The following is a 14,122-nucleotide window of genomic DNA, read 5'->3' as shown; positions in this document are numbered from 1 at the left end:
GCTGCCATGGGAATGGGGAGGCAGGATAATTGTCCCCCAGGGCGCTGATGAAAAAGTCAGCCTGGATCCAACCCAGCGAGGGATCCAGAGGCAGGCTGGGAATTTGGCTCTGCATCCTCCCGAAAAAGCTGGCCACAAAGAAAGTTGAAGGGATGCGTAGCTTCTGGAGCTTTGCCACACCCCTGGAAAATAGGTCAGAGCTTCCAACCCTTCTGCATCGATGACACAGCAGCTGAACCCAGCTGGAGCCAGCGAACCGGAGCAGGAAGGAGAGCAGCCCAGCCCGAGATCGCGCATGACCCTTTAATTTCCGGGACAGAATACAAAACCTGCATCCAGCTACTAGCATACAAACCTTCCTGCATTTAACTCTGGGAGCGCCAGCATGCTCCCAAATAAGGCTTTTCTTTCTTGATGGCCTCGGGGGACTATACTCTGTTCCACAGAAAGATGACAGTAGGGTTGTATATTCATCCACCATGGAACAAAGCATGCCAGACCTTTGTTGTAGATGCTCCGCCTGGGCCCTAGTGCCATGGTGGTGAACCTTTGGCACTCCAGATGTTATGGACTACAATTCCCATCAGCCCCTGCCAGCATGGCCAATTGGAGTGCCAAAGGTTCGCCACGACTGCCCTAGTGCCTACCTTGCCCTGTTCCCCCCCATCTGTTTGAAAGTAAAAATGCATTTTGGCATAAATGCTCCTGCACAAAATGCACAAAATAATGGGTTTTTTTACAAAGGCAGAGTGCAAAAATGAATAATTTTCATATTTGTTTGGGCCTACCTACTCTAACATGGAAGCACGCAATTTTTCTCAACCACTGCGTCTCAACTGACCCAACTATCATCTTTCCAAAAGGGCGTCATGCTGAGCTGCAGAAGTTCCCAAAATTATTCTCATTCCTGGTAGAAATGATACACACCTTACATCTGTTCCGAATCCACCTCTGGGTTTCTTCTCAATAATGGTTCTAGGTGGCCTAGAACCATTTATGATTTGTATGCATCTTAAATCAGCTTTTTAAACTGCTGTTTGGGGAGGTGGGGGGTCAATTTTAACGGCTTTAAAATGTGCTTTTTATCATGCATGTTTTGAGTGGTGTCCCTTGTAAGGGCTAAAAAGTGTTCATCTCCCACTTTTTAGCCCTTACAGTGAGATTTCCGCTAATACATGATCACTTATTTCGTTAAGAGGGAAAAGCTAACAGTTTAAAAAGTTTCTGATTTAAGACTGCACCCCTCCCAACCCCCTCTAGTGGCCAATACAATGGATTCTAGACCACCTAATGGTGATACAATCATCTGGTCCCAGTAAATGAAACACCAGCTGAGTGATTCTGAACAGATGTAGTCCAGGCTGTTCATATCTAGGCAATGTGTCTACCCAGGAATAGAATAATTAAAACTAAAGAGGAACTTATATATATATATATAAAAGATGGAAAGCAGGGAGACCAGATCACCCTGTGCCCCACACAGTCAGTACAAGAATCCCCTCCCATTCTCTGTTCCTCTGGCAGAGGTCAGAAGAACAAGACCCCCTCCAGCTTCAGCATGTCCCAGTAGAAACCTTGGTTCTTTCTTACTTGCCCAGCACAGAGGAAGCCCCCTTCCCCCAAGAGAAGCAGAACTGCACCTTCTTGAGACGGGGCCTCAACAGCGGCTGAGACCCACTTACCAAACACGGTGAGATTGAGTTGGTTCTCCCGGTTTCCGCTGGGGAAAGTGGCAAACTCACAGATGTAGACCCCTTCGTCGTCCAGCTCGAGGTCCAAGAGGCGGATGGTGCCGTCCTTGGTGGACGGGCTCTGGAAGAGCACCCGCTCTTTATACGGGGGCAGGACGGAGACCCCCATGTTGGGGTTGAAAATGGCTACGTTCTGCTTGGAGCCATTGGTGGCCTTCTGCCACGTGACTTGTGTGATCTTCACATTGGTTGGGTTGGGGTTGGTGAAGCTGCAGTGCAGGATCACGTCGGTCCCAATGAATCCCGAGACTGTATCGTTGACAAGCACCGTCTGAGCCCAGAGGCCTGTGAGAAAAAGGAAGGGGAGAAGAAGAGAATTTAGGAATGGGAAAGGATCCTTTTTGCCAGAATCCCACTGCACTGTGGGACCAATCAATCTTTCCCTGCTTGTGATTTGGTGGCAGCCGGTTCCCACAAACCAAGTTCATTCACAGCAGGAATCAACTGGATTTTCTGGATTATGTGGCTGTGGTCTGGTAGTTTTTGCTCCTAACATTTTACCCGCATCTATGGCTGGCATCTGTGGAAGGCATGTCACAGTAAGATATGTTTTTCTCTGTGGCGCACAAAGAGAAATATCTGTGCTACAGGAGAAAAAAACACATCTCATGTGACTTGTCTCTAAAGATGCCAGCCATAGATGAAACGCCAGGAGCAAATACTACCAGACCATAGCCCCTCAGCCCAGGAAACCCACAACTGTCAAATAAATAAGTGTTGCGGAAATTTCAGCTCCACCCCAAATTTCCAATCTTGGAGGTTGCAAAGATGCATTTGCTAATGCCTGCATGATCTTAGAAGCCAGGTGTCTCCCATGACTAGAAGCGGCGGAACAGACTATGCACAAAAGCCATTAGGGCAAAAAAGAGAAGAGGATGCAAAGTAAACAGAAAAGTCTTGCAAACGTGTTCAAGGTGCAGAATTCACGACAGGTGCGGAACTGAGCTGTCGGAGGAGAATCCCAATCTAGCTAGCGGTAGACAACCGACCATTCTGGGAGGCCTCACCCGTTCTAAAATGGGGTCTTTTATTATTTTGGCTCTGTGGATTGAAAGGGCTCCACATAAAGAAGAAGAAGTTTTGAAAATTATTGTCATTATGACATCTCAGGTGATGCTTTTCTTTTCTGCCAAGGGAGATAATTCTCCCACAAGATAATCAACATTTCAATTCAGCCTTTTTTAAATAAAAAGAGAAGCCTCTGCTGCGTCTCTCCTCTAATCTGCGTGTTTAGAGATAACGCTCCAATAATTATACAGCTGGTATTTATATTTAAAACAGAGCCGGGGGGCGGGGGGGGGGGAGTGACAGAAGGCAAGGCAAAGCCGAGAACTGGAAAAGTGGGTCCTCCCAGAAATGAAAAGTGCGGGGAGTTGTGAGAGGACAGAGACAGAATAAGGAAAGGAGGTACGCAGAGAGAAACAAGAACAAAGGCCCAGGGGAAAGAGGCAGGCGGGCAGGCAGGCGAGATCTCCGCCTCGAAAAGTTGTCATTACAAAATGCAGTGCTCGAAATTTCCCCCTCCTCTCTCTTTCACGCACTCTCTTGCCATCCAATCTAATGCTTTCCCAAGTTTCTGCCTTCCAAGGATCATACGGGAACACCTTCTGTGTACGGACATCTGTACATGCACATGATTATTTGGGGAAGCAAATCCAGTGATGCGCCTCAGATTCCCTCGAAGAATCCGGGGTTGGGGCACGGGCGCTTGTCTCCGAGCCTAAATGGAATGCCCAGTTGCAAGACATGTTCACAGTGCGCACAACCGATCTGCATGGGGGAATAGGCTCACAGGGTGAAGACCCCTTCTAACCTACATGGGCTCCATTTAAAGCATGTATGAGAGGTTCCTCACCGCGGAACCATGTGAAATGGGTGGGTCTCATAGCTATAATCACACTTCTCCTCTATGCACACTGAACACGTGCAAAGTCCTAATGAATCAGCCTCCACAGATGCAGAGACTATACCTGTAGTGAACACAAACAGAATTCATGTCCACTGACAGTGGCGTACCACCCACGGGGTCAGGGGGTCAAATGACCCTAGGCACAATGACAGGGGGTGCAAAAAACCCCTCCTCCCCTATGATGACCCAGCTCAGAAGAGCTTGGACAGTGCAGGGGGGGGGGTGCCTAAAGACAGAGCTGGCTGTGGCGCCCATCTGAGCCGCCTCCTTCCAGTGGCGTACCTAGGCAAACTGGAGCCCTGGGCAAAACCTGAGTTTGGTGCCCCCCCAACAACAACAACAACCTTTATTAGGCATTGAAAGAATAAAAGAAAGAAAGAAAACAAGGATTGGCAGGAAGGGGGTGGATTTAAAAGGAGAATCTGGGGAAATTTTTAGGGTGTGCCTGCTGTCAAGGGTGCAATTATTAAGATAGCAGCACCAAAATTTCAGAGTATCTTCAAGAGCCCCTACTGATGATACCACCCAGGTTTGGTGAAGTTTGGTTCAGGGGGTCCAAAGTTATGGACCCTCAAATGTATAGCCCCATCTCCTATTAGCTCCCATTGGAAACAATGGGGGATGGGGACACTCCCTATGGGAGTCCATAACTTTGGACTCCCTAAACCAAACCTCACCAAACCTGGGTAATATCATTAGGATAGTCTCCTAAAAAATCCCTGAAATTTTGGTGCTGCTATCCTAAAAACTGCACCCCCTGCAGGCCAAAAATCTGAAAAAACAATGAAAATTCAAAAAAAATCCCACCTGCATTTTGGCACCCCCCACATGGTGGCGCCCTGGGCAACTGCCCACTTTGCCCAATGGGAGGAACACCTCTGCCTCCTTCCCTCTCCAGGCCCTTGGGGATGAGCTTAGGGGCGGCTCGGATGAACACTGCGGCAGAAGGCCGGCTCCTGGACTGCCCGCCGCAGCGCCCTGCCCCCATGCAGGCTGGCTTCTGCCCACCCCAGGGCCTGGGGAGGGCAGGAGGTTGCCTGCAGGGAGGTGGGGGGTGGCTCGGGGGGCAGCTCGGACAAGTGTCATCCAAGCCACCCTCACCCTGCCCCCAAGTGCACCGGGGGGGGGGGGGGCGCCCAGAGCAGGTGTTGTCCCCGGGCACCATTTCCCCCACAAACGCCTCTGTCCACTGTCAATGTGTGAAGAGCTGCTCATCAGCATTACTGGGCCTCACTGTCACCAACTGAAAAGAACCTGGTTGGCCATTCCCAACTGCCCCACCCAGAGACCTCCTGTTAGCGTTCAAAGAACACACATCACAGGGCTATGACTGCAGAAGAAAGCAAAGGATGAAAACGACGGTCGACAAACAGTCCAGCGAAGACTGTGAGACAACGCAACCCCCTTGCCTTGTGCAGGGTCAACTGACAGTGTCCTCAGCGGGTCAGCTTTTTGGTTAAAATTTACTCTCCAATCCATACAGGAGGTTCAAGGCCGTCCACAGACAATGAATCAGAACAACAAAGTCACAAAACCCGAAGAGCCGCTGAGCCAACCGTTACAAACCAGCACAAATAAAGTAGTACAAAGGGGAGGAGAAGGAAACAGGCGGAAACACACACAGTGAAAAGTTAAAAGGGATCGTTTGCAAACTGGGCCAATAGCTTGTTGGAGCCAGAACTTCTGGTCTAGAAAAGTAAAAAGTGAGGGAGCCAACTGGACCCCTTGGGGCCACAAAGCCCAGTTGGACATCAGAACATGCCCATCTCTTGAAGACTGGCAGCATAAGAGCCATCTCGACTCTGCTGAAATGGCCTTGTTTGAGGAAATATGGGAGTTATCCATCCATGAAGGCCTGTTCAAGCATGCAACTTAGTGTCTGATGCTTTGGCTACTGAGCAATGAGCAGTTTTTGTCATTTCCTCATTCAATGGTGTGGAGTCTCCTGAAAGATCAGGAGATTCAAACTCTGTTCTCCGTAATCCCAAGATAAGCAAGGATGTAAACCAGTCTCCCAGGAAGAGCCCAAGAGCTGCTTTACTAGACCCAACCTTCTGCGGTGTGGAGCGTTGTCTCCTGCAGTGAACATCCCAGAGAGGTGTGACTCCTGCCAGCCAGCTCCTGAGCCAGTGCACATTGAGCATGAAGAGTGTGCAAAGAGAGTCAGACAGTGCTGGACTGGCTGCTTATTTTCTCTGACTGCCACCAGCTCCCCAAGACGTCAGGCAAAGGACTTGCCTTGTTTTAATTGGAGATGGTGGGGACTGAACCTGATACTTTCGAAGCACATAGTGGCATTCCACCACTGAGCTGCAGCCCCTTGGATAAACTGATGGGAAATACTGCTACTGATGCTGCTGCTGCTGCTACTACTACAACAACAACAATGTACTTATCTAATACTTTCAAATGTTGGAAGCTCTTCTATTCTCTTGTGGTAGACTTCCAATAAAACCTCTTAATTGGACTCCACGGATCCATTCTACAAGTGGTGGACCTCTGGTAGAAAGAGCCTTTGACTGAATCAAGGTAGTCCCCAAAGGAAGGCATCCCTTTTAGCTGATTGGATCTCTGGGATCTGACCCCTTGCAAGGAAAACTAGAGTGATAACCCATATTAAAGTTGGAGGGCTGACGATGGAAACCGAGAGCTTGTCTAAGGACCCAGTAGAGGTGAGATTCCAACAGTGACCTTCCGAGTCTCGGCTCCATCTTCTAGCGATTATGCTCCATCAGCCGTCGTACTAAACACATTGAGTAGCAAGCATGCATGCCCAAATGTGAGGCATGCACAGGAATGGCTGCACATCTCCAAGCAAACGTGCATCCCACTCCCCTACTTCGAATCCCCTTGCTCTGTTTCCAGGAGGTACCCACTGCAGTGGCTGCAACGGCTGCACCTCTGCATGCCTCATCTCAAGATGCAAACCCAGCAAAACTTTTACAATGTGCAGATGTCATCAGGCACAACAACACCTATCCAACTTGCTGAGCTGGCAGCCTCTGGGGCACAGAACTGGCATTGTGAACGTGACAAAGGGTGTTATCCTAAGCAGGCCATCTCCACTTTAGTTGGGGGGAATTAGCTGGAGACAAGAGAGTGGGAGGTGGTAACTGGGACTGATAACCTATGTATATCGGGATAGGCCTAGGGGAAAACTCCCAAAAGAACAGGCAGCTGTTATGTGCAATTAACAATTGACCTTTATTCATAAACAAGGGATATATTTTTAAGCAATGGACATACACACAAAAGGAACACAAGAGCTGGTTAAGAGGAAAGGGAAGAAGTTGGACAGCGTTTCAGGGATGGGTGATAGTTACCAGAGAAAACAGTGCTGAAGAGGAAACTGGCTAGTGTTTGCAGGAGGAAAGGAAAGAGACCCCAGGCAGGCAGGGATGCACACACTATGAATGGCCGAAGGACCAATGTTTATACCCCGAAATGGGTCCTGAGCCAGAGACAAAGAGCTTGATCCAAGAGAACACCTGGACTATTCTCCTGAATACGGAGGGATGGGTGGGATGGGCGCAGGTCTGGATATCTGCCTGCTCACAGCGCTGATTTAATCACCTTTGGATGACACAATGGGGATTAGCTAGCCCCTTTGTTCAGCCAAAACACACCTTAGGGCCAGGGCAAAAGTTAAGCAGCTGACTCCCTTCCAGCTCAGGCTTAACATACAAGATGGGCCCCAGAGGGGGAGCTTCCATGGGGCCATCTGGGGACAAATGCCCCAGGCGGGCCCTGATTCGGTCACGTGGGGTGCGGAAAATCGCCCCTAACACTGCTCCTCCTTCCCCCCTTGGCAGGGCTGCTCCTTCAGCTGGTGGATCCCTTCACCCAACCCCGCCAGGATGCTCGGGACCTCCATCGACTAAGGTAAGTGGAGTGGGGGGGGGGTCAGGCATGGGAGGGGCGCCAGGGGGGCACCTGGAGCAGGTGTTGCCGCAGGTGCCATTTTCCCTTGCTATGCCTCTGATGGGCCCCCAAATCCTTGGAAATACATCAATTTTGTGGGGAGCAGTGCCTTGCCCTATTCCCAGACTCTGGCCCCTGTGCCACTGTGGCCGCAGGAGGAGGGGGTCTCACTGCTTACCACTGGGAGGTGACCGGAATGTGGGCAAATGGTGATATTGGGAAAACTGAAGGCTCTTGTGATGGGATCATTTTGGAACAGACGTCAGAGACCCCCAACTCATGCTCTCCACCAGAGTCACATGAAACCGAATGGAGACTCTGAATAGAATACGTCAGAATATATATATAATTGTGGAGAGATTACTACTGGTTATGACATATAAGGGGGAAAAAGATTAACTATTATATGAAATACCTTTTATCTTCCATTTGGTTAGACCAGGGGTAGGGGACCTGCGGCTCTCCAGATGTTCAGGAACTACAATTCCCATCAGCCTCTGTCAGCATGGCCAATTGGCCATGCTGGTAGAAACTGATAAGGAAACAATTCTGAACATCTGAGGCGCAGATTCTAGTGCGCTGATGGATAGTCGACAACTATAATGATAAAGGATATTTTGAAGTACTGGGCAAGAGAACTAGATTATTTATTTTGCGTTCTGCAGCAATAATGGTTGGAGGTCTTGTGTTTATTTTTCTAATACAAGCAATTAATATGGATTGGATATTGTCAGGAAGCGTAATTGTTCAATTTCATATACATTCTTCTCTCGTTCCGAAACGGTGTTACTTGTTGAATTGGAATAAAGCTATTGAATTGGGAGAGCAGAAGAAGAACCGCATGCAGCCCACGTCCACCCATTTCAACTGCTCGGCGCTGCTTCGACTGATATCCTGGGACTCATTTTCCAGGTAGGGTATCAAACAGGATAATCACTACAACATCGCATTACAAAGCGCTTGCATTCAGCTGCCACTCAAAGGAGCCCATGACCGGGTGCATTCCATGCAGGGGGAAATAATCTATGTAAACTTTGCATCAAGACAAGCTGAATCCTAGTGCTGGAGAAATGTACATATTTTGGCTGATTTGTATCATTTGTTCTGTTCTGGGGGGTGGGGCAAGGAAATGCAAAGGTCATTGCATGCGCCCTCCCCCAAACACTGGAATTGTTATTCAGAAATTTCTGCACACTGTCAGGGACGTTCATGACACCGCAGGGAAGAGAGAACAGAGAAACTGGACATACTGTCAAGGACAGTCTTGATACAATAAGGAACGGAGAAACTTCAGCTTTGAAAAATATTGAACCTGTACCCATTTTACCCATTTTCTGCAGTGCCAAGAGATGCTTGCCCACTAGCATACTAGGACATTTTTATTCTATCCTCCACCTCACAGGGAGCTCAGAAGGATTTGGATGATTCTCCTGTGTTCCATTTCACCCTTGACAACAACCCTACGAGGTAGGAAAGAGTGAGAACGAATGACTAGCTTCCAAGCTTGTCCGATGAATTTATGGCAGAGTGGGGACCCAGACTTCCCCAGCATGCTAACCACTAGACTTCACCTCTTATCAAAAAGCAGGGCACTTGCTGGTTGAGAATTCTTCTAGCCAGGCAGTAAAAAGTCAGGATTCCTGGCCTCTCCAGGGTATCAGCAAACCCAGAAAAAAAATTATGCAGAAGAGTACAAAAAAGTGTGCTGTGTAAACACTCTGAAATAAGAGAAATCACACAACTCTCATCAATTTTCACTGAACTTGGGGCGATGGCAGGGTTTGGACGGCTGGGGTATGGAATGTCAATTTGTTACTGTGCAGACTGCACACAGAGCTGGTCATGGGGGGCCTCTGAGGGGCAGAACACGCCCTCGCAATAAGCCCTGCCGCAACATGGCAGCGGGATTTCCCGAGCCGGCCCAGCGAGCGCCTCCAGCGTGCCGCCGCTCCACCCCCTCTGCCCTGGTGAGGAGCGCGCTCTGTCTCCGGCCCTGCCTGCACCTGCCAAAGGTGAGTGAGTGTTTGCCAAGCATCCCGGCTCTGAAGTGTTTATAGCTCCTTGAGCGTGTGAGGGCTTGCTGGTGAGCAGCGCCTGTCACGGAGCAGAAGGCCTGGGAACAGCCTCCGTGCCTTTGTGCCTCTGCGCTCTCCCAGGCTTTGGGGAGATGGCGTTTTGCTGGCTGGATCGGCCCCCGCCTCTTGAAGCCTTGCAGACTCACCACCACTTGCTCACAAGAGCCATAGAGAGGCTCTCAAATCACACAGAACGGGCAGTCCAGAGCCAGGACCAGCGGAAGTCGACCTTGCAAAAGCATGCAAGGACGTTTTTCTAGCTCGCTTATCTGAATTGGGGGTGGAAAACGCTGTCAGATCAGGCAACCCATGGGATTTTCAAGGGAAGAAGAAGAAGAAGAAGAAGAAGAAGAAGAAGAAGAAGAAGAAGAAGAAGAAGAAGAAGAAGAAGAAGAATAGTTTGGATTTATATCCCCCCTTTCTCTCCTGCAGGAGACTCAAAGGGGCTTACAATCTCCTTGCCCTTCCCCCCTCACAACAAACACCCTGTGAGGTGGGTGGGGCTGAGAGAGCCCCGAGAAGCTGTGACTAGCCCAAGGTCACCCAGCTGGCATGTGTGGGAGTACACAGGCTAATCTGAATTCCCCAGATAAGCCTCCACAGCTCAGGCGGCAGAGCTGGGAATCAAACCTGGTTCCTCCAGATTAGATACACGAGCTCTTAACCTCCTACACCACTGCTGCTCCCAAAGAGGCAAACAGGTGGTTAACTATGGCCTGCCTCCATGTCATGGCTCTGGACTTCCTTGTGGTCTCCCATCCAGGGCTGATCTTGCTTAGTTTTTGTGATCTGGCCCAATCCAGACAGCCTGTGCTGCCCAGGTCAGGGCAGAATTGATCAGAGGTGGTTTGCCATTGCTTGCTTCCTGGATGGCCTCCCATCCAAGCACTGACCAGGGCCAACCCTGCTTAGCTTCTGAAACCGGAAGAGATGGGGCTAGCCTGAGCCATCCAGGTCAAATCAAGAGACAAAGGCCCCTTCCGCACATGCAAAATAATGCGTTTTCAAACCACTTTCACAACTGTTTGCAAGTTGATTTTGCCATTCCGCACAGCTTCAAAAAGCATTGAAAGTGCATTATTCTGCATGTGCAGAATGAGCCAAAGAAATCAAGCAAGAAATCAAGAGACAACAGAAATCAAGCAAGTTTCAAGCTAGCAAACCAGGCTGTTTCACTTACAGTGTTTCAGAAAGATCCTTTGGTTATGGCACAGGGATTGAAGACTCTGCTACTGTACACGGCATGTGCTGTCTATTGCCCCCAGTGTGCCTTTCCTATGTGCGTTCTGCGCTGTTCAATGTATCATGTTTAAATGTTTGTGCTCTATTTCAGGTTTGCTTCAGCCCTGTCTCAGATTTCTGCTTTGTTTCCTGATTTCTGCTAACGGCCCCTTCCGCACATGCAGAATAATGCACTTTCAATCCACTTTCACAATCGTATGCAAGCGGATCTTGCTATTCCACACAGTAAAATCCAGCTGCAAAGTGCACTGAAGGTGGATTGAAAGTGTATTATTTTGCATGTGTGGAAGGGGCCTAAATCTTGTTGCGTTGTTTACTGCATATTCCATCGTGTTAGCTGCATTTGACTTCTGGTTCTATTTGATCTGCCAGTCACTCCAGAACTGCTGCACTCACTGGCCAGAATGGGAGGAGGGCGGGGAAAACAGGTTCGGTTTTCTTAAGCTGGTTAGAAAATGGCCTGCATCTTTGTTGTTTTCACCTATTTAAAAAGCCTCCAGCCCTTTTCATTTTTTTTAAAAAAATTAAAAGCTGAAGGAAGGTCCCAGTTCTTTGAGGGGGCAGGACGTTCCGACTCTTGCCCCTCCTCCCCGGCTCCTCGGAAAAGCCTGGAGCGCAGCTGATGCCACACGGCCCTGCTCAGGGTTGTCCATGCGAAGAGCATTCCAGCAGAAGAATGGGCCCCGCAAACAGTTCAGCCCTGGCAAGTTGCTTGCAACAGGCAAAGTCAAGCTCTTGCATGCCCACTCTTTCCAAACCACACATTCCACAGCGAAAAGAGTCTGCAGGGTAAAAAAGAACAGAGGAATGCAACCACCACCCCGGAAATCAAGCTTCCACCCAAAGCATCCCAAAACTGTGTGGGGCTCCAGATCCGATAAAGGGGCAATTAGCACCCTGCCCTCCCAGACCAGGAGTGCCAGAGCAGGGTGGGAATAACTGAACCCATGGTGATAATTCCACCCTCACCCCCCATCATCAAATAGGAGCTGCCAGGAAGCAGGACCACAGAAGCAGCAGCAAGGAAGGGGTAAAAACAGAAGAGCATGAGAAGAACCCTGTTGGATCAGACCTGTGAGGGTCCACCTAGTCCAGCTTCCCATCTCACACAGGGCCCCGTTAAGTTCTCCTGGAGTTTCAACAACAAAGCACAGAGGCCAAGATCTTAACAAAAACAGGAGATGAGCCTTGTTGGATCAGACCAGTGGTCCAACCAATCATGCATCCTGTCTCACACAGTGGCCAACCAGTTCCTTTGTAGGTCCAACAACAGGGCGTAGAGGCTGAGGCCCTTGGAAGGACATAAGAAGAGCCCTGCTGGATCAGATCAATGGCTTCTCTAGTCCAGCATCCTGTCCCACACTGTGGCCAACCAGTTCCTCTGGAAGTCCAACAATAGGTCATAGAAGCCAAGACCCTCAAAAGAACACAAGAAAAACCCTGCTCAATCAAGCCAGTGGCCCATCTAGTCCAACATCCCATCTCACATAGTGGCCACTGTTCCTCTGGAGGATCAACAACACAGAGGTTGCATCCTGGCCCTTGGATTCAAAGGTTGACTGCCTCTGAATGTGGAAGTTCCCTGTAGTCACCACGGCTAGTAGCTACTGATACTATCTGATACTGATCATCAGTCTAATCTCCTTAGCGTCTACGTACGACACACGAGACCCAACCCAGAAGTGAAAGCTCAGAAGGGAAATTGTCTCAGGACTGTGACCCAGTTTACACACACACATAATCCCTTCATCATTAAACCCCAGGATTGACTCCTACGGGCACAGACTTTGCTCAGCGACTGACAGAGAAATGGCTCAACAGGCCGTAGATGGGAAAGTGCTGCATAGTGATGGGGCCAGAGAAGGACCTTTTTATGATGTGTGGTGGTCGATTTTCATGCCATTCAATGCTGCAGCCAATCTGGCAGTGACCTGGCTCATGAAACACAATGCTTTGATTAGCGATGCATCCAGTCGGTCACCTGCATGCTCTAAGTCACAAGGGGAAACCCTGAAAGTGGTGCTGTGCAGGTAAGTGAGTGCTATCAAGCCACAGTCAACTCATGGTGACTCCAGCAAGGGGCTATCAAGGCAAGTGAGAAACAGAGGTGGTTTGTCATTGTTTTCCTTGACAGTCTTCCTTGGTGGTCTCCCTTCCAAGTACTGACCCTGCTTAGCTTCCAACTTACAGCAACCCAACAAGGGACTTTCAAAGTGGGAAACGGAGGTGGTTTGCCATTGTCTTCCTTTGTAGAGCCATCTATGGTGGTTTCCTATCCAAATACGAACCAATCCCATCCCATCCAAATATGAACTCTGCTTCCAACTTATGGTGACCCCAGCAAGGGGTTTTCAAGAAAAGTAAAAAGCAGAGGTGGTTTGCCATTGCTTTCCTCTGTAGTCTTCCTTGGTGGTCTCCCATCCTAGTATTGACCCTGCTTTAGGTTCCAAGATCTAATGAGATCAGGCTACACCTTACTGCCTCCTACCTCTTGAAACAGGTGCTAGAGCTGAGGACAAGGACCTGCGTGCAACACTCTAGATCTGCCTCTGGAAAGACCTCCCCAGCCTGTTTGAATGAACACATGTGTTGGGAGACTGAGCCATCCAGCAAACAGACAGTTCAGCCTCCCAGCATCCTCTCCTGGCTGCTATCTTCATGCCTTGGGGCAGGAGGGGTCAATCAGCCAGCTGAGCCCTTCACAAAATTAGCCATGTGGATCGGATCGCAGCACACCAGGGTGAGCTCTCCTCTCTGCAGTGTCCAGGGCCAGAAAGCCGGCTGAGTGGCTGAGGTGCCCTGGTGCCAAGCCGTCATTAGCAGAGACCTTGGCCCTCTTTCCTCTGGCTTTGCATTTGATCACTGAACACATTCAGAAGCCACCGGGGCTGGAACCGTGAAAGTGCCGATCTCGCTCTGCTGCACCTTGCTCTGACCCTTTCAAGGGAACAGACTAAGAGGTTTCCAGAGCACGGCCTAACTAAGATCTTCCCAGGCTCCAGGCTGACTTGATCTGTCCACGCAACCCTCGGCCTTCCGTTCACCTCACAGGTCAGACTTGGGCAAAAGTCAAGCCTCAACCCTGGGGCTTCCTAGTCCTAACTCTGTCTTGCTTGCCTGTCCCTTTTGGGCCTCGAATTCCACAGAATGGTGATTTCCTGTTTGCCGTCACCAGCTCTGTAGTTCCCTGTATCCCAGGTTTCCAGCTAGAATTCAGAGCCGTT

The 14,122-nt window shown here is 49.6% G+C and overlaps 1 protein-coding gene across 1 annotated transcript in view; it reads right to left on the bottom strand.

The window, feature by feature from the left end:
• Positions 1 to 14,122, bottom strand: part of NECTIN1 (nectin cell adhesion molecule 1) — a 135,820-nt gene that overhangs the window by 33,776 nt on the left and 87,922 nt on the right. Inside the window, 1 exon segment of the mRNA XM_048513539.1 lies at positions 1,683 to 2,036. Within this exon segment, the coding sequence (XP_048369496.1) occupies positions 1,683 to 2,036 (354 nt within the window).

Source organism: Sphaerodactylus townsendi, linkage group LG12 (genome assembly GCF_021028975.2).
Source record: "Sphaerodactylus townsendi isolate TG3544 linkage group LG12, MPM_Stown_v2.3, whole genome shotgun sequence".
In the NCBI taxonomy this organism is placed as follows: domain Eukaryota; kingdom Metazoa; phylum Chordata; class Lepidosauria; order Squamata; family Sphaerodactylidae; genus Sphaerodactylus; species Sphaerodactylus townsendi.
The sequence above is the reverse complement of the archived record's forward strand: the minus strand, read 5'-3'. Positions and strand labels throughout refer to the sequence as shown.